Genomic DNA, 26,873 nt, shown 5'->3' with positions numbered 1-26,873 from the left:
GGAGGAGTCCAACTTGGCAGCATGCAGTGATGGGAAACCTTGGAGAAAACGTGAGTGAACATTCCTGAAGTTTTTATCTATCCATATTGTAGGAATGCTGGGCAAGGGGGTTGGTCTGGCTTTAGAAGCGCTTGTGTATTGTGCTGTGTATGCTTTGAGATTATGTCTCTTTCATCTGGGAACTGGAGTTTTGTTAGGGCTGTTAGTCCCAGAGCCAAGGGGGGGGGAAAAAAAGATGTTTTTTCTCTTTAGAGATGAAATTGGTGACTGGACACTGAAATGTGCTGCTTTTCTAGCTTGGTAGGAGCCTGGTGGCAACAGGGTGCTGCTGATGGAGTAGTGGGAGTTTATTTTATAGAGCTTTCTCTACTTAGAGGGGAAAAAAATGCTGTAAACTTCCTCCACTTTTCTTCTTCTCTGTCTTTGAACTTACTCAGATGCTAATAACACATGAAAGCTTGATAGTGCTTCCTCCTCCCATTGTAGCATCTTACAGCTCCTGAGTTTGAGGTGTTGGAGCTGAGGGTTGTGTTTGGAACATGCGAATGTTTGTGTTACATTAGTTTGAGGCAAGCAGGCAGCTCATTATGGGGTGTATGAAACTGACTGAAAATTTGATATCAAAACAGTTGTGAAAAGCACCCTGGGGTTCTTGTAGAGTTATGCTGGAGCTTCTGCTGTAGTACTTGTGGTGTGTCAGGTGTTGTGTCCTAAATTAAGGTGGCAGAGGCTGGCATGGCATCTTTTTCATGGCATGAAAAAGAATAAAGGAGTTGGCCAAGCAGAGAGATGGGGCTTGAGATGGGAAAGCCATGCAGCTGGCTCTGATTCCTCAGCTGGGTGCTCTCTGAGCTTCTGGATCCCTCCTCTCACATGGTTTTAGTTACTTATCTGTACTCCTGCAGCAGCATTTTAAAACTGTTATGATTGAGCCTCTCAACAGTAGTGTAGAAACCAGCAAGAGACTGCTGGGAATAGTTTGGATTCCATGGGGATACTCAGAGCAACAGCAGGAAGCTGGAGCATGAGGATGCCACACCAGTGTACTCCAGCTAGGGAACACTGCCTGCCCAGTCCCCACCAGTTTGGGTGGTGTGCACATTGATGAGTTTCACTGCTGTTAACTCTCCAAACTTCTGACATCCCTGTGAGTGGCTGAGCAGGAATCTCTCATCTGTTCCCTTTCTTAGTAGCTGATTAATAATAAGGTATGCTGCAGCTAGGAGATGCCTTGTATCAGAAATGAAATGTTAACTGTATAAAAATAATACTTGATGCTGTTGTATACATAAAAGCAACTATCCAGCTTAGACTAAAACAGCTGCAAAAAACAAAAAAAAAAAAAAAAAGGAGACAGTAGTGCAGGACAGCATATGGGTTGGCAGTGAGCTGAGCACATGGTGCAGTGTGCCCTTGTGTCCTGGCCTTGGGCTCAGCTAGAGCATGAGGTTCCAGTGCCCAGGGTCCTCCTTTGGACCCTGACATCAACACCTGGTGCTGTGAGAGCATGAAACTCTTCAGAGGATGCACCTGTAGGTATCTCTTAAAAACTAGGATAGGTATGTGAGCCAGCTCAGCTTTTATTCCTGCTGTTACTCTGTTCAGTTTAGCTTCATACACCCAGATGCTCTGCTGCCACTTCAACAGCTTGTGCTGCAGCAATATTTCTTTGTATTGCCTTTCCTAGGCTCAAACACAAACCCAGTATAAAAACCACAAGGTCCTCTAAACAAGGGGCTAGAGGGAAAAAAAAAGAAAAAAAAGTGAAGAAAAGGAAGCTAGGATAAAGCTTTTTCTTGCATCACAGTACCTGTGCATGAACAGAGAGCATGGCTAAGTGGAAACTGCTACATAGCACTCAATCTTGCCAGTATTTTGGAATAAGTTGTTCTTTATTTGCTACCACTGTAAACATCTCTTTCTATTACACAGACATCACAGTTTACATTATTGCTTTTATGGTGTAGTAAACAGAAATTTCTGTGAGTATGCACCTGTACAAGGACAGTGTGATGAGAAGAAACTGCTCACAAAGTGTCTTGGGCTGTTTTTTGCTCTTCCTTAGAGAAAGGCAATAGAGAGAGCTTGGCACAAGAAATATCTGTCCAAAGAGTGAACACCATTGTACTACAGCAACACAAAACAAGTATGACAGAAAGAAACAACAGATTACATCTTCACCACATGTTCACTAGCAGTATTTTCAAGAACACTGACAGCTCAAGTCCCACCTAACTAAATACAAACATTTTCATCACCATAATTCTTAAAACAAAGCTAGCCAAAATCTCTTTGTAAAATGTTTGCTATTTAAACTAGGATGGAGAAACTGAAATGAACACTCAGGGCATTGTGTATGTGTTTAATTTTTTTTTTGTTTGTGTTTGTTTTGTTTCTCACAGAGTGAAAATCCAAAACTATTTATCTGAGGTGCTTGTTCCCTTTTCCTATTGTCCTTTAGGACAAAATCCTTACACTGCTCTATCAGATGACAGAAGCACAGCCACTTAAAAACATTCTCACTTTCTTTCTTCCCAAGTCTTCGAATTGCTTTCCAGTTGAGTCAGCTACTTAGGAAGCAAGGTGTTTACTGATTAAGTGACCAGATTTTACTTTTGTTTATGTCAGTCTTTCCTTATCTTCAGATTAATTTGTCCAGGAGTGGCACAGTGTTTCAAGAATACACTAAACAACAAAAGTGGAGGTAGTTTGTTAAACAGTTGCTACAAGAACAACAACAAATTTAGAGAACCACCTTGTTGTCTGCAGTATATTTTTTTGCTGGAATTACTATTGCATATAAGCTTTCCCACAGTGAGTATTTTGAAGAGGCAGCAAGTTATAAAATTATTGGTGCTTGCAAGTTCTAGTAAGATAACACATATTTTAAAACATGACAGTTCATAAATAAGGAGAATTTAAGGTCTTTTTAAGGTTGTAAGACTCTTAGAATAAACCATGTAGAACAAATTCTGACAATAAACAAATGGATTATATCAACTTGCAGAAAAGTGGCTGCCTTCATTTTGAATCTTCCTTAATCTCACAGTTATCACCATACAACAGAGATAGGATAAAGTACTGCTGAGTAGTAAAACATTGTTCTTCCTTTCCCTAAGCACAGTTTTACCTTTTTCCATATATTTTCTAGCTAGCACCATAATACAATTAGCCTACCACTGCTGCAAAATGGACACACTAACCTACATATAGTCAGTGACTCCTAGATGGAAGGATTGGGCTACTTAATAGTACAAACTGACACACAACTTCTAACTGGAAAGGTGGAGTGGAGCCTAACACAGACATTGAACTTAATTACTACATGCAAATTAATATATTCCCATATATCTCACTCATCTGATGATGGTTGGATTTTTATTTTTTTTTTAAACAAGCTTATGAAGATGCATCTCACCAATGGGGTCAATGTATATTCTGCACTAAAATGTTTTAGGTGCATGAAAGCAAATCTGAAATTTGATGGTTGGGCTTTAAAAGTCTCAGCACTCTGTGAGTCTCCTGGTGAATAAGGTGCTGAGTGAAAGTTTCAAGGCTGGAAAGAGCAGGCTGTAGATTATTTCTGCTAATGTTGCTTGTGTGAGATCTCCAAGCAAAAGCAAAAATTATTAATGAAGACAAATATGATGGAAGCTGGAATGAGAAAGTAACAGACAACTAACATTTCAGCCACTGGGAAAGAGCCCACTTTTTACTTCCTTCCTCAGACTTTAGGAATGTCTACAAGAATTAGAGAAACAGAGCTCCAGAACACTCTCCACAGGATCTTGGCTTTTTCAGTGGTTGAGAATTACAGAGAGTAGCAGGCACTAAGCCTTCTGCTGTCAGTTTTGTATCTAATCCAGTCAGTTTAGCTGATAATTTTAAAAAAAGCCATGGAATAACCATAAATACTCTCCCTAAGAGCTGCTTCTCCTTACAAGCACCTTCACACTTATTTTTTTTTTCAGTAGAATAGCATCAACCCAACACAGATGAGATGAACCCTTCTCCCCCCTGCACATGTTAAACTTTCAAGTAGTTTAACTCTCACCTACACCTAAGGTACCATAAATATAAAAAGGAACTGCATTACCTCCCACCTACATACTGCCTACCCTGATCAGGAGCTTTCCCCCCAAATCAAAGATCAGCAGCATCAAGAGTGATTGGGTGGATGCAGTGCAAGAAGTCACAAGTTGCACAACACAGACTCACAGAATTACTGAGGTGGTAAGGCACCTCTGGAGATAACCCAGCCCAACCTCCTGCCTAAAGCAGGCTCCCTAGGACCAGGTCCAGTTGGGTATTGCTCATCTCCAAGAAGATTTAGTGTTATATAAGAATACATTTAATACTTATGTAGTGTAACCACTTATCACAAACCAAGGTTTGTCTTCTTTTTCTTCTGGTGTTCAAAAGTTGCATTCTTCAGGAATCAGTCATTGACTAAAGGTTAACTAATTCACCTGAGATGATTTAAAGAAAAATAAAAAAGAGGCTTGAAAGCTTCTATTAGCATACAAATTCTGTGCTACTGTGTGCTGTTTAGGTATATACTGAAAGAGTCTTTCCCAGAGAACTCAAAAGCTTCTAAGGCTATGATCTGTTACAGAATCAAAATAAAACAGTGATTGAATAAAGCAGAAGGCACTTATTTAATAGTAGGTTTTAGAAAATTAAGTGGTGGTCATACCAAATCTGTTTCAAGTTGCTTTAAGCAATAATTAGTCACTATAGATATGAAGTCCTATTGACTAGATTGTCTGAGGATGCAAAGATTAAGGACCATGTTGCAGCTGCATCCCTTCTGTGGAAAATGTGTCTGTTAGAGAGTCAAACTCCAGTGTGAATTTATTTTCACAAGTAAGGGACTGCAGGTGCAACAAAGGTTTTTAATGAGTGGACTTTTTATAAAAGGGCTAAACTAAATCTCTTTTACTTCCCACTGAGAATACCCTATTAGCTGCCAAAAGAAAGGGCTGACAACAAGTATGAAGTCAGATTAGGAAGAACTGCATTTTTTAACAGTAGAAATCTTTTTAGAAGGAATCTCTTTAGTCTGAGGATCTGATCCTCACGCTGGTAATTTGTGGTTCTTTTTCTTAGTTTGAAAATTAAGCTTTTTTTTTTCTAAGCACAGGAATTTGCCATTACAAATTCACAGACAAAAACACTTCCTTAGCCAGGATTAATTTCTAGTGAGTAACATCAGTAACACTGAATGATTAAGCCTCTTCTCCAGAATCAAAAGTGACTGATAAATCCTTTTGGTGGAATTCTTCACTACAGAGGAATTTAACATTTAGAGATCAACTAGATGTTCAGAACAAGAATGCAAAAAAGCCTCAAACCAAGCTGCAACTAAAAGAATTGTCAGGACCATTAACAGTCAGAGCTATTAAAGGAAAACACAATGCAGCACAAATACCTGCTTAATGTTCCTGCACCAAGAAGCACAAAAGAAATTATGAAAGCAAATGATCCAGAGGCTCTTGAGAGTTTGGGGTTTTGTTGGCTTTCATGTTGGTTTTTTTTAAAAAAGCTGTCCTTTGGAGAATAGCATATAAAGACCTGTAAACAGAGGTTGATTGTCCAAGCTTTCATAACTGAATTGTGATTATTTTTTTTTTAATTAGAAAAAAAAAAAAGTTCTATTGTTAAACAGTTTCTGGTGAAGCATTAGAACTCCCATCTAAATGCAGAATTGCAGAATCCCATGGACTGCAGAGGAGTTAAGGTTTCTTTGTATTTTGTAAGGTTAGTACCACATCATGATCCAGTAGGAGTCCCTTAATTTTTTCATGGAATTTCTCTCTGTAATGGTTGAAGTGCATAATGCTTTCTGGTTCTTCTTCAAACCAGAACTTGTCAAACTCATAAACCAGATAACCTGTGAATAAAATAAAATAGAGATTTGCAAAAATTACCTCCACAAGTTTTTGCCTTGTGACTAGAATGATCCTTTAGACTTTATGCAGTCTTATAAAACAGGGAGCATCCATCCTGGTCAACATTAAGCTTTTGGACCAAAATTTATTGCTTAAATGGAAATGCACCTAATACTTAAATATTTTGCTACAGAAATGTACAATACCTAATCCAGAAGATAAACAGCTTGTTCTGGCTAATGAGGGAAGAGTGGAAACACTTCAAAAACCCTGAATCCTGCTTTGCTGGCCTCCCCTAGGTTGTCTGTAGTGAAGAAGCTACAAATACTCACAGTAAAACTGATGGAAGTGCTCCATCTGTGGCAATCCAGAGACCATGTTGTACACATGAGGCTTTAAAGCACCATTCTTGAGTAAGCTGTAGGCCATTTCTGTCAGGTTGATTCCAACTATTGCATAAGAATACCTGCAACACCAATCATAGATCATGTTCTACCTTATGAATCAAAGAACTCCAAAGCTTCCCTGAAACATTCTGCATTAGGGTAACTGTGGGAGTCATTTTTTGCCTCTGATACTGGATGAGCAGACTCCAGGCTATAGCTCAACTCTTCCCATTCTCTGGTGCATGTTAAAATCATTTAAAAATTTTAAAAATTATTTAAATATTATTTAAAACCCCTTGCTTCTTATACAATAGTATGGCAAATGCCTCCATTAGGCTGTATTGAGATGGGACATTTTTGTCCAAGGTCTGTTCTGGGGGGAAAAACAAACCAAAACATCAAAGCAAACCCTGCATGTGGTTCCCAGCCTGAAACTGATTTCTGTGGTTGGTTTCTCCTGCCTTCCACCTTTGGCCATTCTTTCCTCCTTTAATGGGAAAAAAGCCAAGTATTTGCCTCTTTATTTTCAGGACACATAGTTGGCAGTCTTCTCATGAGCTCTGGCACAGAACATGCCAGAAAAAGTCATCTAGTGACTTACCCCAGCTTTGGGTGATTTGAACGAGAGAGGATCTGTCGAGCTTCATGGGTGTAGTGCTTACTGAAATACCTGCCAGTGTAAAACAGGATCCTCAATTATTTTTTTGGAATGCATCTAAAAATATATTAATGTGCTCAACATCAAGATGTGCAGCTTTAAACTAAAGCTGAATACTACTCTGTACTGAAAAATAGCACAAAATGCAAACCAAGGAAAAGGTGGCAAATGAAACTATGTTTAGCATGAACTAATGCAGTAAAAAGAAAGACAAACCACATTGTCATAATTAAATAAAATTCACCCAAGTCCACAAATTAGCTTGGCAAAGTTAGCAAACTTGTTTATTGTTCATTACAGTAGTTAATTCAGAAATTTTAAAAGCTTTGGATGAATTACTTGATAAGGTATAACCCATCACATCTATCATACACAAACAGAAAAATAAGATGTCTTGGAACACTTTCTCTTCCTCCTCTTGCTTGTTGGCCTCTACCCAATCACACCTTTATGGATGTGCAGCCTCTAGAAATGCTGACTTAAGCAGAAAATGCTGGTTTTCACTGTGCAGAAGCCACCATTTCTATTTGCTTCCATTCTGTCTTTATTAGAAATAGCACTAACTGGAGAACACACATAGATACAGAAAAAGAGTTACAAGGGAAATTAAATATTTAATTTTCACTTACACCAGGTTCACTAACCCCAGCAGGCCCATTCCTCTGAAGTCTGTTTTGGGATCATCACCTTGGAAGCCAATGTCACACCACTGCTTTGTGATTCTGGCCCTCAGATTCTCATGAGGCATCAGCAAATTCCAGAGCTGCACAAAGAGGAGTCCATGTTACACACCAGGTGCTGAAGTATTCCAAGTCCCATAATTCAGAACACTCACTCCTGCACATCAGAAACCTTCCACCAAGGTACAGGATACAATCTGCATGCTGTTCTTTTCTGTTAGTGGCCATTTGGAGTCATATTACAATGGCTCCTTCCAGCAATTGTGAAAATTATTACATTTACCAAATGCAACAATTGCCCTTCAGAGCCACAGCACTGTATAAACACCAAAGAAACAAATACTTGTTTCACTTCAGAAATTAATTTGTATCATAGGAAGGCTATAAACCAAAATACAAATTCCCAGTGAATGTTTACTTAACACCTCAATATCAGGACACACCCAGACAGTTGAAATAGTTATGAAAAGCTACAAAAATTACATGCTAAGATATTTGCACAGTTGGAGCTATGCAAGAAAAGCCTCAAGCATTATTATATTATTTGCTTGCTATTATTTATTGTTGTTTAAAATATGTTACCAATAGTTTTTATCTTCCAGCATTATCATTCCAGGATAGATCTCCTGACACTGACTGGGATGCAGTAATAAGAAAACACTAATGTTGTTTATTTTCTGTAGTAATTATTGGTTTACAAAGCTAGGCATGTGCATAAGGTTAAGTATCATTTTTAATGTGTCACTTCTATAAAGGCTTAGCAGGAAGTAGAAAAGAGCTTTAAATAGGCCAGCTGGTAGGAATACTACCAATTAACTAGTTCAAGCTGTTGGACTTGGAGGGAAAAAACCCAAACTGCTTTTGTATTTAAAAGATTATTTTCACCTCAATTAACTGTTCCTCATGTTCTTCGTTCTCTGAATCATATGGGACCTTCCTCAGGTTTTCCACATTCAAGTAAAGTCTTTTATAACCTGATATCTGCAGTATGGATATATGCAGACCTGTCTTAAACCTGAAATAACAACAGAACACCAGATAGAAGCTATTAAGAGACATATTGAGCCATTAATTCTTGCTTGAACTACCAGATAAGATCTTTCTTACATGGACACAACATCAACACTAGAATTAGGAAGTGCTTTATGTTTATCTTTCAAAGTAAAGCATATTGATTAATTATACTGTTATATGGGTGTTAGTTCTACTTGAAGCAAAAACTGCAGCCAATTTCAGTGCTGCACAGTCAGGTCCTGTTCATTTATATCATGGAATTAAAAAAATCACTAAAATCTGTGATGACACAGGAGCACTCCATGCACCATCCTGACCCATACCTTCACCTACCCCTAAACTTTCTGTACATCTTCAATTGAAACTTAGTCACAAATACTTAAAGGTTCAAAGCAGCCTTTCATTGAGGTTTAAAATTTTGACTATTCAGCTTGTTATATCAATCACTCATAATTACTTATGCTGCTTTAATGTCTGCATTCATCTGCATCACTGTACTCTCCTAAATATACCTAAGCAATTATATAGCTGCTGTAATCAATCTATGTGACAATCACATTACTTAGAAAGAGGAAGTAAAAGGGACCTGCAAGCTAGAAATGCAGTTATCCCAAATTCATGCCAATTAAAACTGCAAATTATTTTCTAGAACTGAAGAAGACATAACCATACCTTACATTCTAATTTCAATCTGAAGATTAGTGCTGAATGGCCTATATATTAGATCAGACTAAGTTACTGCAAGAAAGTGCCAAAAAGTCAGCATTACCTGCTATGAGGAACTTAGGTTCAGGTTCCAAACATACCTTGTATCCTTCTGTTCAATTTTCTTTTCTTTCATTATATCTCTGACACACTTCTCCACTTCAGCTTCCTCAGCTTTTACAGCATTTCTTAAAACCTAGGAAGTTGACACAGTAGAAGATGTTATGAGAAATGTAGAAATATTTCCTCTATTCCTCTTTCTCAGCCTTTTTATACCTGCCACACATGTATTGTTTACTATAAAAGGAGAGCTGTCAATTTATTGTAAATGTTTCCAATATGTGGGCTAAAATTGCAAGTAAAAGATCTGAAATAATGACATAAAAGCATACTTTGTAACTTTTTCAGACCCAAATGTTTGCAGAGGAGTTGCTTTGTCTAGGTTCCCCTTTGCTTTCAAACACTGAATTGGAAGATGTTCTTCCTGACCCAGTTGAAACAAACACAGCTACTCAGGAGCAAACGTGAGGAAATAATCCTCCAGAATCAAGAGAGAGTGAACTAATTATGTTAAAGTTTCAATGCTGGGGTGAAATGAACACAAAGTAAACCCCACTACCTGAAGAAGAAAAGTTTTGTTCAAAATAGATAAATTTGAGGATTTAAAGTGTTAGCTTATGTCTAACTGCTACAGAACACTTGGAATGAGCTTTTCAGTTAAATGTCTACCTGCAAACTCGAATTATTTTTTTTTAACAACTGAAGACACACATTTAGATGGCATTAAATTGCTTTATCAGCATCATTTATCACATTTCTTGTTTCTAAAAAAAAAACTGCTAGTTGTGACAGGTAGAAATGACCCTTTCCAAGAACAGAACCTCTGTGTAATGGCTCAGCTGACTTATTGCTGAAGAGCAAGTAATCTTTCAGAGATCTGAAGGGACACAGGGTTATTTTTGAGAAATCTTCACTAAACCTACTGTACAGAACCCACAATGCTGTCTCTCCCACAGTGCCTCCTCTCTGCCATTGATTCCCCTACTTTCTTCCACTCTCAAAATAAATCCAAGAGTTCTTTTCTGAGATCTGGCTCTGAAAGGAAGTTTTCTAACAGTTTGGTGTCTTGTGTCTTTTACCTTATTCTTTGATGATTCCAGTGAATATTCTGCAATATAAAAAGAGTAAATGTCACAGTCCAATTGAGACCAATTGTTTCAAATAACTGACAATAGGTGTTCTTGTGGCATGTGTTATAAAATTTTGCATCCCTTTTACACATGTGATTCATCAAAAATTACTCTATCTTAAAATTAGCAGTTATGAGGTAACTGAAGGTTTTCATTTAGATAATCCTTGAATACAGTGCTGCAAATACTTCTTTAAAACATCAATTACATGTACAAAGACAAATCTAAAAAGATGCAAAGACAAAAACTGCTCTTGGTATTTTTCAGTTCTAACAATGTGTTACCCAAGAATAAGGGAAGTCAGTTCTTCAAGCTGCTGTTAAAATGGGGAAAACTGAAGTAGCTTAAGCCTGTATTTTAGACCAAAATTCTGCATAAAACAGAACTGTGCATTTAATCACTTTACCTCCTTCCCTAAAGAAAACGCATTTATATTTGTTCTGTGTGGTGTTAAGGGGTTTTTTTGGTAACAGGTAGAAACATACACAAAGTGATGGGAAGGCTGTGGGGCCAAATTTAAGATTGATTTTTGAAGCTAACTATAACAACCTCTTTCACAGTCTTAAAATCAGCCGGGTTGGAAAGGACCTCTGCGAGCATCCAGTCCAACCCTTGATCCACTCCCCCCGTGGTTCCCAAACCATGGCACAAGCAGGCACGGCAGGGAATCTGGGATTCTGACAGCACATCCCAGGAATCAGAGAACAGGGGAACCACGTAGTCTGCACTGGGGCCAGGGACTGTTTCCCAGGGGCTGCTTTTCCCTCCGCTTTCTCCAGACCTCAGCCACCCCTGGGTTTCACCTCCTCCACAATTACCGATGCTGAGGGTCCGCTGAGCCCCCGCCTTCGAGCCACCGATCAGACGCTGCAACTCGCATTTCCCAGTCAGCAGCCTCACGATCCACTTCAGCCAAAACCGCAGGTAGTTGCTGTAGAGGAACCCCCAGAAGTAAACCAACATCTTCTGCGTCAGGAAACAAATAAAAACACCCGCGTTACAATGAGGGCCACGGCGGTACCCTCCATACCCAGCCTCACCGCCTCGGTACCGCCACCATCCCTCCCCGGTGGGGGGGATGAGGAAGGCAGATCCCCCCTTCCCCCCCTTCAGCGCCATCCTCACCCGCCCCCACACAACCCGGATACCCTTAGGAGCCGGTACCCGTCAGCGGGCGAGGGTGGGGTGCACCCCCGGGACGGCCCCGCGGTGAGGGCGGAGGGCACCCCCAGTAGCCCCGGGACGGCCCCGCGGTGAGGGGCGGAGGGCACCCCCGGCACCCCGAGCGCAGTCTATCCGCTCCCACCGTGGCGGCGACCTAGAGGCGCCCCGCTACCCCCCGCATCTTCCCGCCGGAAGCCTCTTCCCGCCTTCCCCCCGACCTGGAAGTGATCGGGGAACGGGACGGAAGGGCAGGTTAGGAGGAAGGGGCCTCCTCCTCCTTCCCGGTGGCGGTAGCGTGCCATGGGGGGCAGAGCTGTGCTGAGCTTCGCTCCCTCCTTGGAACGCTGCCATGGGCTCCGCTCCCTCAGCCCGCTGCGCTCTCCTCTTGCCCGCTGCCGCCTCCCCGGGGCTGAGGAGCACTCCGGCTCCCGAGGCTGTCAGGGTGTTGCCGGCTGTCCCGGAGGGAATCCCGGGAGGGAGACTGATGGCGGGTGTAGCCGCTTGGCTGTGGTTTAAAGGTGATGGGAGAGCAGGGAGCCCCGGGCTGGCTTGTGCCCTGTGGGAGCCGGCAGCCTGGCTGGGGGGAAGCACCGGGAGCCCGGAGGCTTTGGCTACAAGCCCGCTGACAGATTCCTTAAATCTGCCCACAGGCACAGATTTCAATTACACCGTGCAGCCCACTGTACCCTCACTCCAGGGCTGACCCCAAGGAACGGGCGGCAGCAGCCTACCTAATACTTTGGCCCGAAATAAGCGTACGGCCTCACTAGTTAATGCCATCAACTAATTTGTGTTGCCTTAAAAGTACTGTTTAGGATGGCTTGTTCTTTTTTGAGTGTTTACAAAGCTGTGCTTGAAGACTTAAACCTTCCCTCTACTGCAGTTGAAGGCAGTGTTTGTCAGCAAGATCTTATAAATTTTGCTGAATTATCATAGAACCATAGAATTGGCTGGGTTGGAAGGGACCTCAGAGATCATCAAGTCCAACCCTTGATCCACTCCTGCTGCAGTTCCCAGCCCATGGCACTGAGTGCCACATCCAGTCTCCTTTGAAATATCTCCAGGGACGGAGAATCCACTACTTCCCTGGGCAGCCCATTCCAATGGCTGATCACCCTCTCCTCAAAGAAATTCTTTCTCATCTCCAACCTAAACCTCCCCTGGCACAACTTGAGACCCTGCCCTCTTGTCTTGCTGAGAGTTGCCTGGGAAAAGAGCCCAACCCCCCCCTGGCTCCAACCTCCTTTCAGGGAGTTGGAGAGAGTGATGAGGTCTCCCCTGAGCCTCCTCTCCTCCAGACTGAACACCCCCAGCTCCCTCAGCCTCTCCTCAAAGGAAAAAAAACTGAAAAAAAATAATGATGCTTCTAAGTGGGAGTGCTTTGCCCTGGATCCTTTGCCATTGCTGAATCGAGGTTCAGCCTAAGTGTTTAATTTAGTTCTGGTCAATCTTCCATTGTGCTATAATTAGTAATTATTTCAGTAAACATGGGTTGGTAATCAGAAGTAATTCCTGTTCCTCTAAATTGTATGCAAAATTTGGAGGGTTGGAAGGGAGCTGACAGACTTGGCTGGCCACATGCTGATACGGGTTTTTTTTTAATGCAGGGAAATTGTAGTGCGTTTTATGCAGAATCAAAAGCCATGCAGCAGGTCTGGTGTGCTGCATCTCAGGTTTCACAGGGTACACTGACACATTTGGCATCCTTCCTTTGGATTTTTACACTCGTGAGGGTGCAGAGTTTCATGGGTGGGAAACATTGATGTTGTTTGCAGGGCTGATTCCTACTCTTAAAAACTATGAGGAGTGACTCAAGTGAGTAATTGGCTTTTAAATCACTACAGTGCTATTAGATGACAATAAATTTAAAAATATTTCTCTCTATTGAAAATTATTCCTAATTGGTGGCAGGATGGCATGATGGTTCTATCACATTACCTATATATAAATTGGTCCAAGATATCCAGAACCCAGAACAAGAAAAAAAATGAAGCAATACTTTGAGTAAAAAGGTTCTCTCTTTCTCCTTGTGTTCAGTACTTGCTTTCCAGCATTACCTTCCCAGAGGCTTTGGTTGAAGGAAGGATAATGATCTGTTGTTTACCTTCTAAAATCTCATTTCTTAGTATGTTGTTTCACGTGCTTTCTCTTAACAGCAAGACAAATAAAAGGGAACTTTAACCAGAAATATCAGCTGGATCTCTACACAGTGAGAAAATTTTCCATGGCACCAAGTGTTACCTATTATTACTTGTAGTTATTCTTTGTTCGTGTACCCTTGTACATGAAGGACAGCTCCAACACATGCAAAATAATGTTACTGGTTTCACCCCTGTGCCAGTATTTTGTCAAATATTTAATCTTTCTTATCTCTATTCTTGCTTACACACAGATGTGTGAAAACAGTAGTGAAAAATGTAAGACAATCAGCAAGGAAAGAAATTTTGAGTTACAAAGCATGAGGACAAGCCTAAAAGCTCTTTTCTTGCAGTTAGGCTGCCTTGATGAAACTTATGCACCAAACTACTTGCTTAGTGTAAGAATTAGAGGTTACTCAGCTGAGTCTTCTATAGACTATTTTTAAAGATGATCAGTTTGCCAAAAATGCTAGAAGTCTGATGCTGAGAGGTAGAACTGGTCTGAAACAACCTCCTTTTTCCAGTTGTACATAGCTCTTCAGTAATACACGAAGAGAGCACTGGGAGGGAAATACTAGGAAAGCATGAGGCAAGGAAGAGGGTCTGTGTGCAAGCAGGTCCCAAGGCAGTGGAAGGTCATGACATTTTCAGTAATTAGATTTTTTTTTTTTTTTGAACAGTTAATGCATTATCTCATAAGTTAATGCACCAATCTACAAAGTCAGCATTAAGTAAATGATCACCACAACTCAGGAGATCTGAGTAACTGCATCTGCTTTAGAGTCAGCCTTCATAAATAACATCTAAGGGATTCAGTGACAGTCTCCACAGATGTTCCTTGTACAGTGTGTAAGTTTGTAACTAGTTTCTGGAAATACATGATGGTTGTGTGGATTTTTTTTCTTCCTGGCTCTGAAAATAACCTAAATTAAGTGTATGTTAGATTTCTGTTAGCTTCAGTTGTTGTCCTGCTTGGCCACATAATTTACGTGTTCACTTTGGCTTCATAACAGATGAAACACCAGCCAGTCACTTAAGAGGCATTTTAGTCACGACGCATGAGATTTCATCCTCTTATTTGCAGTAAAATAGAGATTTAGAACTGTGCCAAAATCTACACTGAGCATCCATCAAAAGTAGTGCCTTGAGCTTTTAGTTTGTGAGCTTGGAGGAGGAAATGGTGATGGGGAAGCAATAGTGTGAGAGGATTGAGTCATAATATGAACACTTATAAATACACGTTCATAGTGTAGTTTAAAGAAGATTTGTCAGTGAAAATACCAGAGAGTCCAAAACGGAAGAAGGAAACTTAGAGTGAGTACAGATCAGGAATATTGAGGTTTCATGGTGATTTGTGGAGCCACACTCAGGTTTTAGCTCTCCATTTATACACTGCTGCAGACTACCAGCAGTCTCCTGCATTATTAATGAATCATAACATTTATAATTCAAGGCATTTAGTAGGAAGATAAGTAAGCCCATCCGTATCGTCATTCAAACAGGGGACTTTTACACTAACAGAAAAGCAGGGAAGTACAGTTTGTGGAATCTCGGGATTAACTCCCAAAAAGTCAGATACAGGTGGTAGTATAAGGAGCAGCAGCACCTGAGGCAGCACCCGCATTAGGATCCTAGCATTACTCGTGTCTGGACACCAGGGGGTGTAGGGTTTTGGTTTGCTTTACACAACACAAATAATCTAGGGTTTTGGTGTGAGATACAGTTATAAAATAACTGTTGAGTGAATAAAACAGTTGAGTAAATAAATAGAGAAAAAAAGGGAAGAGAGATTGTATTAATAATGTATTTTTTGCAAACCAAATTATATAAAGTTCTACATCCGTTGGATAAATAAAGTATTATGTTCTATTTCTTAGTAATTGTCCTCTTTGAGAGGACCAGGATAGACAAAACCTGCCTAGGACACCACCAGCCACTGCCAGGCTGTTGATGTAGCAGTTCCAAGGGAGAGCAGCTGAGCCCATGGGAGGAGAGGATGGGTGGGATGGGTGAGGTGACCCAAAGGATCCAGTCACAAGATTATCTGTATATACACAGTGTTGAATTGTTCATTTGCTGAGGACCTAGGAAGGAGGTGTGCTGGGCATAATGGGAAGGCACATATATGAATCAGAAGTAAAAAAAACACTTTTCCAGTGCACATTAGAATCTCATCAGGTTGGATTCTGCAGCTGTTTTTTTCTACCTTTTCTTTAGAGATGAACTGGAAAAGCTTGGTTTCATCTGACCACACTAAATGTCTGCATTAATTGTACATTACAGCTTGGCTTCCTGATAGCATCTCAGCGGCAGCATGCAAACAAATGCATCATTGGCTTTAAATGAACCAAATACTCATAACCATTACGTTGTGGCTTGGGCTAAATAGGACCTGCCTAAGTGCTGAGCTGCTAGAGTGTATTTTGGTTTTGGTTTTTGTTTTTTTTTTTTTTTCTGTAAAAACACCGCCTATAATTCTCGCAGTCAGGAGGTTCCCAGCTGGGATCGTAGCTGGCACGGGTGGGGCTCATGTCACGGGTGGGCTCTGCCACGGGGGGCTCTCGGCTCGGCAGCGGGAACTGGCGTGGGCTCTCGGGCTGATGTCTCCAGTGGCAAAACCCTGGGGCGGGAGGAGCCGGTGCCACCGCTGCATCCCGCGGTCCCTCCCGACGGGCTCCCGCGCATCCCGCGTGGAGCGGGAGGGCAGGGCAGGGCGGCTCTGCCTGACAGAGGAGCGAGGTGTGGAATAGCCGGGGCATGTCCTCCCCAGCTGCCCCGGCCCCTTTGGGCACAGGGGGCGGGCGGACCGGCAAGTTAACGCCGCAGGGACACGCCCGCCCCGCACTTGCCCGGTCGGAGGCGGCAGAGCCGCGGCGGGAGGGCGGGCGAGGGGGTGGCGGAGCGGGCGTCGTAGGGGCAGAGCCCCGCCGGGAGATGCGGCTCCGGCGCGGCCCGCTCCTGGCGGTTCTGTGCCTCGGTACCGCCCTGCCCTTGCTGTGGTCCACGGCGTGGGAGGGGAACCGAGGTGAGAACGGGCACCAGCTGTGGGGGGAGAAGCGGGGGCGACCCGTTGCATCCAGCCGGGCTGTGAGGGGCGGGCGGACGGACCGGCGGCACCTGCTGCAGATCCCGGGCCGAGCCGTCGGGGGTACCGCCGGGCTCGTTTCTCCTGGCCGCACTCGACGGCCGGGGTCATCCCGGAGGCACCGGGGGGAGAATAACGCTGCCCCGGCGAGCGGCAGCGAGGCAGGGGCGCTGGCTGGGGGCAGCGGGGAGGTCAGAAGGCGGGAGGGGTCGGGTCGCCCCGCCGGTGTGCGGTCGGTGCCCGCAATCCGAGGCTGCCCCGCAGCCCTTCCCGCCCGGCTCTGTGGCAGCTCTGGCCCCGCGTCAGGCTGGGGGTGCGGGGTCACGGAGCACCGAGGTAGAGGTTTGTGTAGCAGCGCACAGGGCTGGATCCTCGGGTGCTGCCTGTCCGAGTTAAAAATGACATGGGAATTTAATAAACAATTAAAATCAAAGTGGCTGAGACCCACACTGCGTTAGGATAGCAAGAGCGAGTCGCAAGGTGATTGCCGTGGCTGTCATCTTGTGTTTTATGAATAGTTCTCAGGGAGAACAAAACAGCATTATTTATTCTGCAGCTGTTAGGCGCTTTTCCGTGTTTATGTTTCCAGCAGCATGTTGTGTTCAATGCAGAGAAAAAATATCAGAGTTTTAATTTTTTTTATTGCTAAACTTTAGAATTACATGATTTCTTTTTAGTAGGTTATGTGGCTGGCACACGGTGCACAGATTTACAGAAAGCCACGTCTAAGTTTCTCTGAGCCTACACGGGAAAGATAAAGCTGGTGCTATTTTCTGAAATAAATTAGAAAATCTCTCCAAATAGCTTCTTAAGTGACTGTTTGGGGTGACAGTGACAGCGTGGATCTTTAAGTGCTTCCTTTGCAAAAGGTCTGGTTCTACTGATGCAAAACAACTGGAATAAACGAATTAGTAATGTCCGGGATTAACACAGAACTCCAAGTAGCTGTTAATTCATTTCTGTTAATTGTTTCTGTAACAAATACAAGTGGCAGTAGAGATCTTGGCCCCACAAGGGAATAGTGAATAGTCCAGACAGTGCTGATCCTCCTAACTTTATCATTTCTTGCCAACTATGTCTTAAAACCCTTGACACTTTTCTCAGTGGCATCTGGTAGGAATGGGGAAGGAGACCCAGAAGTCGAAGCAGGGTGTGTCTTAAGAAACCAAGATCCAGGAGATGATAGAACAAAAGCATTTGTTCCATCCCCAGGTGCTACTCATCACCATGTTACACAGTGATTTGTGTTCTGTGACTCATCCTGGCTGAAACTCCATCTTCATTCTGCATTTGTGCATTCTGCTGTGGTGGTTTGCTTTGGGCTTTTGTTTTTGGTTGGTTGGTTTTGGGTTTTTTTCAGGTCAGAGAGGTAATATGTGTTGTGGTATGTTGTGGTACATATGTATATGTGTTTTAGCTTTTCCCATAGTTGTCATGAACAGAAGAACTAACTCCTCTCAGAGAGTATAATTTTCCTAATTATTCTTAGCACTGTTTACTTAAACTTTTAACTATTACAAGTGCAAATATGTAGTGTTTAGAGAGAGATTCTCTTAAGCTTGGTAAATCTCACCAAGGTGTAAATAAGAGGTGTGATTCTGGTAATTAAGGGCGGGAGTAACAATGTGGTGAATGACTTTGTATCAAGTTTATTTCACGGGAAAAAGTCTTTTCTTCTGAGTGGTCTTAAAATACAAAAGCCTTCCACCCACACAAAAACCCCAAGAACTTCCCTGTATTGTTACCTTTTTCTACAGAGGGAGAAACATTTGGAGCAAACCAATCGATGCTGTATTGTTATTGGGGTATCTTTTTAAGAGGGTAGTTTTGAAATTAATGTTTTTCTCTGAAAACAGCTCTGCTTAGACATTGTTAAACCTTTCTTCTTCTGCACTGCTGATCTTGCCTCTCCTCTGACATGCCCAGAACACTGCAGGAAGTCCCACTTTTCTAGTATCTCAAACTGCAATGTTTGTTCTCTTTTTTATTGCACTTTTCACTTCCTCCACCTGTTACTGAGAAGTTGAGAACTGTCTCAGCTGCTCAGCTCCCATCTCACTCAATTGTCAAACGTTCTCCATCTCATTTTCTTCCACTCATTTATTAAACCTCTTCTTATGTCACTTTCCTTCTCTCCTTTCCCCACTGAAACATTCAGGCTGCTCTTGATCATTTTTTACAGTATATCCCACTAAGCATCAGCAGTCTGGTTTCTATCTTTGTTGTTATACCTTGTAGTGATGTTGAAATGGTAAATAAAGGTTGTTGTCAGGATGTTGCAGGTGTTCCAACTGTTGTGCAACTGGGTTACAATCCACTTGTTTATTCACCTGGCCAGAAGTATTGACTCTCATAAATACTCTTCATATAGATTTCTATGGAAAGGAGTGTGCAACTTGCACTGTGTGTAGTGATTTTAGTGACTTTCTCACACAGTTTTTAGTTTTCTGGGTAAATACTAATCAACAAGAAATATCACAGTTACACAAAAACACTAAACATGATAAGGTAGCAAATCTTGAAAAGCAGTAAAAGAGAAGGCAACTGCAGTAAAAGCTCATTATGAACTTAGATGATGTTTTGTCAGAAGAAAGACTCTCTCTGAACGAAGAAACTTTGTCTTGGCTGAATAACAGTGAACTTTGCAGAAGTCCCAGCAATGAGGTTGAATGGGATCCTTCATGTGGCAGCTCTTCATCTTGCTTGTAGGGGTTACAAGATTGAATCTCTTTGAATAGATTTATAATATGTTGCTGTTCTCTTCACCTAAATTAGTGGGATACTTTATCCAAGTAAATTAAGCTTTGTCTGGAAGTTAAAAGAAAGTGATGCTAAAATATGAGGTCACAAGTACCTAAGCATCTCAATATATACATGCTGAGTCAAACATTGTGCAACCTGGATTCCTTCAGTTATTCCTCTGAGGTGGGGTGAAGAAGGGAGAAACTGTTTATATTTAATTGCTTTCACAGAAGCTCACTTAAGGTTTGTCAAATTGTAATAAATTTTTCATTATTTCATGACTTTTAATCAGGAAAAGGACTAGAAAGGGTTAAAGAGGTATTTCTGATGAAAGAAATTTTTTTTAAGCTGAAATACAGTAATGTAGATGCCCCAAACAGCTGATTGCACATTGCTTTTATTTTCAATACTCTCTGTCCACCCTGGGATGCTTTACTTTGCCTGGCCAACCCCAGCTCCTGCTGAGTACCCCAGTGCAGGCTACTGGGAGGTTGTCATTTGTCACAGAGTTCTTTGCAGGTTTCCTCTCCAGCCCCAGCTGGCAGGCTCTGCCTCAAAGCTTCACTTAAATAGTGGCAAACTGACAGATTTGATAAGGAGTCTTGAATTGCACCATTCTCATTTCAGCCAATACAGCTGATTAATGAACATGCAGAAGGCAATTTTCCTGCCTCCTCTAGGCCAGTCCAGCTGTGTTTAACCATCATTTTCCCTAATTCTCCCAGCTGACTGCTGGGCTACATCTTCCCTCCTTGCCTTCAGGCATTTGTTTCCTTCTAGTGGAACTGAGGGCATAGAGGGTTTTTTTGCATACCCAGGTTTTGCCCCAAATTGCAGTCAGGATGTGGCCAACATGCAGAGTGTGGTAAGAAAAAAGTTTCTCCAGCCCACTGATTTTTTTTCCTCAGTTTCTTTGCATAGTTCTGCATTTAGGTGTTTAAATATATATATATATATACACACACACACAGAGCAATTGCAAATAGGACTTAATTAGTATTTACTGATCCCAAATTTTATAACCAAATTCATATCCAAGGCTCACACAAAAGCTGAACAGTGGCTTCTAAATGCCTGATTTACTGCACTCAGAGGCTGCTGCTTCTAGCAATTACTTCAGGCAGAATAGTGGCTGCCTTGTCCTCACAGGTAGAGAAACTGAGTCATAAATCTTATAAAGATTCAGGTACAAAATGGGAGTAGTTACTGTTGGGGTTTGTAGGGAAAGGAACGTTTCAGATGCCTCTTTGTGTGCTGTGTGGTGTCTCATCACAACCTGTATTTAAACAGGTGTAAACCTATGACCTTCAAGCTTTCCTAAAGTGGCACATTGAGTCTTGAGGAACGTGGTTTTATCCAGAAATACTTTAGTGGGTAGGCATTTGATTCTGTGTATAAAAGAGTGAACATCAAGCAAAACAGTAAAAATATTTAAAATACTAACCAGAATGATGCAATAACCATTTAATTGTCTGAAGCAAATGACTACTTTGTATTTAGCTGATAAAGACCATATTCAAATGAGATTTTTCCACTGCTGTTAAGAAACCAAATTACTATGTTTAAAGTGTACTAATTATGGGCAAACACCATGTAACATCCATTCAATTTATGCATTTTTCCAATTTTTTAATAGAATTACTTTCCCATATGCTGATGTCCTCAGATGAAATTTCACTGCATTCTAATATAGGAAGAAAGACTTCGATCTAAAATGAGAATTGTTTGCCAACATTTAAGAAAATATTAGGACTTAAGCTGTGTTTTCTTTGAAACAAGTTTGCATATCTATTTTCAGCTAGGTGCATATGGAAATGGTTCAGTAGCAAGTTCCCTTTCATTATAAAATTAGCTTTTAAAATTCAACTTTTCACTTTGATTTGTCTTTAAAAAGTTAGAAGTGTTTAGTTTTAATGCTGGAAAGCAATTCTGATACTCTTCCCAGCATATCCTCTGGATGGGCACAGAGGAACCCTAACTTAACCCATAGATTGCTGGCACACATCTTTTTGTTTTCCTGGGTTAATGCAGTGTCCCTCTGCTGTTCTCCACTGTCTGGAATCTCAAAGACTATTTGATGTATTTGTAGGACATGGCTGCTGCCTCTGCTTGCTTAGATGCCTACACAGAGAGCTATAAAACCATGGTGAGAGAGTCCTCACTGCATGTTCAGCCCTGCCCACAGCTGGGCAAGGGTTGCAGCCAGCTGGATGAGAGCTGGGCCTGCCTAAATTTATCTGTCTCCTCCTATTCTGCAGCCCACCTGACATCAGAGGATAGAGAGGATGGAGGAGTGGGAATGATTAGAAGCCTCTTAACCTTCCCTTTTGTGTAAAATAAACCAGCCTGAGCACTGAGAGACCTCAGAGATACATGATCTGCAGCAGCACATGCCATGTCCTATCATGGAATCATAGAATTGGCTGGGTTGGAAGGGACCTCAGAGATCATCAAGTCCAACCCTTGATCCACTCCCGCTGCAGTTCCCAGCCCATGGCACTGAGTGCCACATCCAGTCTCTTTGGAAATATCTCCAGACACGGAGAATCCACTACTTCCCTGGGCAGCCCATTCCAATGGCTGATCACCCTCTCCAGAAAGAAATTCTTTCTAATCTCCAACCTAAACCTCTCCTGGCACAAATTGAGACCCTGCCCTCTTGTCTTGCTGAGAGTTGCCTGGGAAAAGAGCCCAACTCCCCCCTGGCTCCAACCTCCTTTCAGGGAGTTGGAGAGAGTGATGAGGTCTCCCCTGAGCCTCCTCTTCTCCAGCCTCAACACCCCCAGCTCCCTCAGCCCTTCCTCACAGGACTTGTGCTGGATCCCTTCACAGCCTCCTTGCTCTTCTCTGGACCTGCTCCAGGACCTCAATCTCCTTCCTGAACTGAGGGGCCCAGAACTGGACACAGGACTCAAGTACTATACTTGAAGCTCAATTTTCAAAGCCACCCCAGTTCTCTCCAACATAAGCATGATAGGTGGATATAACTAAGGCAGGTGAAGCAGATTCAGGACGCCCTCCTTACCTGGAAAGTTCCTTAAATACCCAGAGACTTCAGCACGTTATTGAAGTGTTTGTGGAAGAACTGGCTGTTCTGAACTAAGTGCCATTGTTCTGGGGATTTTTCTTCCCTCCTTACTCTGGGAGAGCAGCACCTGAGCTTGCCAAGCGTGTAACAAGATTTAGAAAGCCCCATTTTAGAGCAGTTACAGGAAGATAAGAAACCAGCACAGCTCAGTGCAGTGCATGCCTCAGTGCTTTGATGTGCTTCATTAACCTGAGCACTGGCTTCAACTGGGGGGGAGTTTAAGATCTTTTGCAGGTTTTTTTCTCTTCTTTTAAGGAGAGTGTTAACCAAAGTTCAGTTTAGAAAATAAAGTGTCTAGATAGCAGCTGCCATAAACTGTGTGGCTTCTTATCAAGAAATAGAAACAGGTGTCACTGCGTGACTGCGGGGTGTTTCCCTCTCTCCTTTCTGCCACTCTCAGTTTTCCTGTTACTTGTGGCTTAGGAGGAAGTAGAGGTTATTTTTCCACAGCTTTTAGATATTACCAGAAATCAATTGTTAGGAATACTGGAAGTATTTATGATAATAGGAAGTCTGTCTGCATGGAGCTAAGAGAAATAACCACTTTCTGAATGAGTGTTTGCTTTAGAGGTCAGCGTGGTTTCGAAACAGTTGCTGTTTCCAGTACAGAAAATTATAGATTTACCTATTTGATTATTTGATTGATATTGATAGATTGGTTTGATAGATATTTGATTTTTTATTATTGATTTGTTTACTTGATTATGCTACTGTAATTCTAAGGTGGCAATACTTTAAATGGTTTTAAATGCAATCAGTAATGAATACTACCTTATTGCACAGCACTATACATAAAGTTCAGTACAGCTTTGCAAACATATATTTGTTGCCAAAGGTTTACTAATACTTAATACTGCTCATTTACATGGGCTCTAATAATGCTTAGAAGATTCCATGTTGTGTGCTGAACTATATATATATATAAAATAAACTCTTTCTTCACTAAGGGTGAGTGAATACTAAATTCCTTCTGTCAGCCCCTTGCTTCCTCATCTGTTGAAATCAAATTGGATGAACAATTACTAAAGGTCTTGTTCTCCAAACTGAATTATAATTCTGAAAGAGTCAAAAATGTGGTTTCCCTGGCATTACAAATGCCAGCTGCTTTGGGAATACTCAGTGATAGCTGAGGATTCACCCTTGATTTGCCTGAGCTGTCTGTGAGATTTTGGTAGGCTCAGATGTCAGCAAATAAAACTACAATTATTTGGTGCTTGCCAAAATGCCAGCCCAGTGGTGACACCAGTGACACCAGTAGTTTTGAGTCCCACTGATGCTGGGGAGCTGACTGCAAGGCTGGAGCTAAACCTGAGGACTGCAATGTTCTTATTCATCTGTCATTTATTTACAGATACTTCATATGATATAGCTAGGGGTACTTTAGTTCAGTTTAGCAAATCTTGTGCTGTTACACCACTGGAAATGGCAATGGAACAACACTTTCCAGCATTTAATTACAAAAGACTTGCATTACAAAATAATTAATTCCTTTTCAGAAGCAGGAAGTTGCATCGTCTGATAAGGTGTATTTATCCTAAGATTGTGGGCTTGATTTTTAGTGTCTGCATTTTCCCAAGAGCAGATGAAATGTTGCTGTAGGTTAAACCTCCCCTTTTTCTTGGCACTTGATGCTATCTTGCTCCTTTTAAAGCCAAGTGGCATGTAAAGCAAAATGTACATCTGGTGTTGGATCTTTAGTTTATACCTCTGATTCTGCCATCCAGAACCTCAGGAACTGGATGGCAAATCTCTATTGTGTTTACATTGATGCTTTATTTAGAATTGTTTTCTGCTAAGACCATGGTATGTTTAATGTCTGCTGCTCAAGACAAATCCATAACTTACCCACCTGTAACAGAGGGAGAGAGATAGAAAGATAAAGAGTATCACCCCATGAAGATTCCACAGCATCCCAACAATTCTTCCCGGGGTGGTGGGCCAGTCCTATGCAGGATTCCTGGCAACGTTTCTCCCCCATTCCCATTGTATGCTCCTTGTTAGGGGAGGTTTTTCCTTCCAGTTGCCAATTATCATTTGAGGCAAAGCCTGACTGGAACCTCACACCTAGAAAGTGAGTTTTGTCACGAGTGGGACTCAGCAGAGTCCACAGATAGAGCGGGAGGAGTGTCTAACAGCATTAATTAAACCCCTGAATAATTAAAAAAACAGTATTGTAAAACGTTTTTAAATGAAGTAGAAGTGCCCTCAACTTTCTTGACTTCCCATTGCAAAGTGAGTGACTTTACTGAAGTGTTGCATTTATATGAGTTTTAGTAAATCCTCATAATTTTTATCCACATAGCAATGGGGCAATGGAAGTACTGAGAGGTAAGAGCCTTGTATATCATTTGTGGTAAGGGAAGTTCTGACAGTACAGCTTTGTAGCAAAGTGGATCTTCTGTAAACATTACATTAAGATTATCCAAGAACACTGTGCAGAACAGCCAAGGTGTCTTAAATGACTGAGAGCACAGTGTTCCTAATATCAATGTGGCTGTACAGTATATCAAATATCCAAAATATCAAAGACATTATGAAGGTATCCTTCAATCCAGAGCACAGTTGTTACAGAATTAAATGTTAGCCAAGAATTCAAATAACCACCTTTACTAATAGTTCTTAATATACCCCAGGCACTTGTTAACTCTCAGATGAAGACTGCTTAATATCTGTATTTCAATTTTAATAGTGTGTGTTATACAAAAGCCAAGCCATTGTCTCTTTTGCCAGATGACTTTCAACAAGACAAGAGGGCAGGGTCTTAAGTTGTGCCAGGGGAGGTTTAGGTTGGAGATTACAAAGAATTTCTTTACAGAGAGGGTGATCAGACATTGGAATGGGCTGCCCAGGGAAGTAGTGGATTCTCCGTGTCTGGAGATATTTAAAAAGAGCCTGGATGTGGCACTCAGTGCCATGGTCTAGCAACCGCAACGGTGGTTCAAGGGTTGGACTTGGTGATCTCTGAGGTCCCTTCCAACCCAGCCAATTCTATGATTCTATGATTCTGTAGTTACACTCTTCAGTGTGACAAGGGCCACCAAGATTGTCACTTAGTGAAAAATGTTGTTTGCTTTACTGTACCTTCCCCTGTAACTCTCAGTCTTTTACTGGCTTTTTCCTTATCATAAGTGTCATAGTCTTGTTCTTTTTTCAATTTCAAACCCTTACCCAGTTGTGCTCCCTGCACTCTACTCTCCCAGACATCTTTGTTCTGTGAATAAACTTCTTTTATTAGTATTGATGTAGTTCTGGTCATGTTTTCTACTGGACTGTCACCTATTCTTAAATTCTCTTTGTTCCATCACATAGTTCACCTCTTTGAAAAGAAATTATATCTTTATTGCAGGAAATGACTCAGACACATTCCAAAGCCAGTTTCTGGAACTTCAGCAAAGACTACTGGATGCTGAAAAGGAAAATAAAAAAAGATCACATGAACTGAGCCATGTCCTGGATGAACTTAAACATGTAGTTGCAAAAAGGATGAACTTTACAAGAAATGATACAGGTTTGTATGCATAAAAAAAGAGCTGTGTTAATTTTTCAATGTTTTGTGTGCTCGTGTTTCCTTATCATGGATAAAAATAATCTATTTGATTGTATTAGCAGGAACTTGAAATTTTTAGTGAAAAAAAGGGTGGGGAATTAATATGTGCCACTCTTTAAATAAGTTCAACCTGCAAGAAAACAAATGAGAGAAAAAAAGGTACACTATAGACTGCAGTGGTGTCATAGTGACAAAGCTGTCCCTGACTTTCTTTCTAATTGAGTTTCTTACAGTGCTTGTCCCTCCCTTCCTGCCAGCCACAGAGCAGTGCAGATGATATTTTCACCACCTTTTACACCTCCATAGATATTCCATCTTTATTTTAAACTAGTAAAGAAAACAAAATATTCCCTTTTTTTCTCTTAACTACCACAGGTTTGTTTTTTTTTCTTGAATAGTGGTAAAACAAAACCGACCACGTGTTACATTTTGGGGAAAGCTTTTATGTTTGGTTAAGTAATTAAGAAAGTGAGAATCTGTGTTCATTTTAATTTAAGAAGTTGCTTGTTGACTGTGCAAAAAAAAACCCCAACTTTTTTCCTGCTGCTTTTAAAGTAACAACTTATTGTGTTTAGAGATGGGTCA

General features: G+C 41.5%; 2 protein-coding genes across 5 annotated transcripts in view; one reads left to right on the top strand and one right to left on the bottom strand.

Moving 5' to 3' along the window:
• Nucleotides 1-1,873: 1,873 nt before the first annotated feature.
• ELMOD2 (ELMO domain containing 2) lies at nt 1,874-11,949 on the bottom strand. 4 transcript variants are annotated; one of them, XM_030450555.1, is made up of 9 exons: nt 11,907-11,949; nt 11,343-11,490; nt 10,474-10,502; nt 9,436-9,530; nt 8,501-8,630; nt 7,565-7,698; nt 6,879-6,947; nt 6,224-6,357; nt 1,874-5,893 (listed from the first exon to the last, which is right to left on the bottom strand). In XM_030450555.1, exons 2-9 carry the CDS (start codon nt 11,485-11,487, stop codon nt 5,736-5,738), a joined length of 894 nt encoding a protein of 297 aa, XP_030306415.1. In that variant the 5' UTR covers nt 11,488-11,490; nt 11,907-11,949; the 3' UTR covers nt 1,874-5,735. The 4 variants fall into 4 exon arrangements, with proteins under 4 accessions (XP_030306415.1, XP_030306412.1, XP_030306414.1 ...); XM_030450552.1 differs by having other exon boundaries at nt 11,689-11,917; XM_030450554.1 differs by lacking the exon at nt 11,907-11,949 and adding an exon at nt 11,843-11,894.
• A 4,811-nt stretch (nt 11,950-16,760) lies between these two features.
• Nucleotides 16,761-26,873, top strand: part of MGAT4D (MGAT4 family member D) — a 33,141-nt gene continuing 23,028 nt past the window's right edge. Inside the window, exons 1-2 of the mRNA XM_030450684.1 lie at nt 16,761-16,851; nt 26,088-26,249. Of these exons, the coding sequence (XP_030306544.1) occupies nt 16,761-16,851; nt 26,088-26,249 (253 nt within the window). The remainder of the gene's footprint in view (nt 16,852-26,087; nt 26,250-26,873) is intronic.

Source organism: Calypte anna, chromosome 4B (assembly GCF_003957555.1).
Source record: "Calypte anna isolate BGI_N300 chromosome 4B, bCalAnn1_v1.p, whole genome shotgun sequence".
NCBI lineage: Eukaryota > Metazoa > Chordata > Aves > Apodiformes > Trochilidae > Calypte > Calypte anna.
Note: the sequence above shows the minus strand (reverse complement) of the source record. Positions and strands in the feature narration are given on the sequence as shown.

Coding starts and splice junctions, on each gene's coding strand:
- ELMOD2 (XM_030450555.1), bottom strand. CDS start 11,487: ATGTTGGTTTACTTCTGGGGGTTCCTCTACAGCAACTACCTGCGGTTT. Junction 6,948..7,564: donor CTGGGGTTAGTGAACCTGGT/GTAAGTGAAAAT, acceptor TTACACTGGCAG/GTATTTCAGTAAGCACTACA. Junction 5,894..6,223: donor GCACTTCCATCAGTTTTACT/GTGAGTATTTGT, acceptor TTTTATTCACAG/GTTATCTGGTTTATGAGTTT.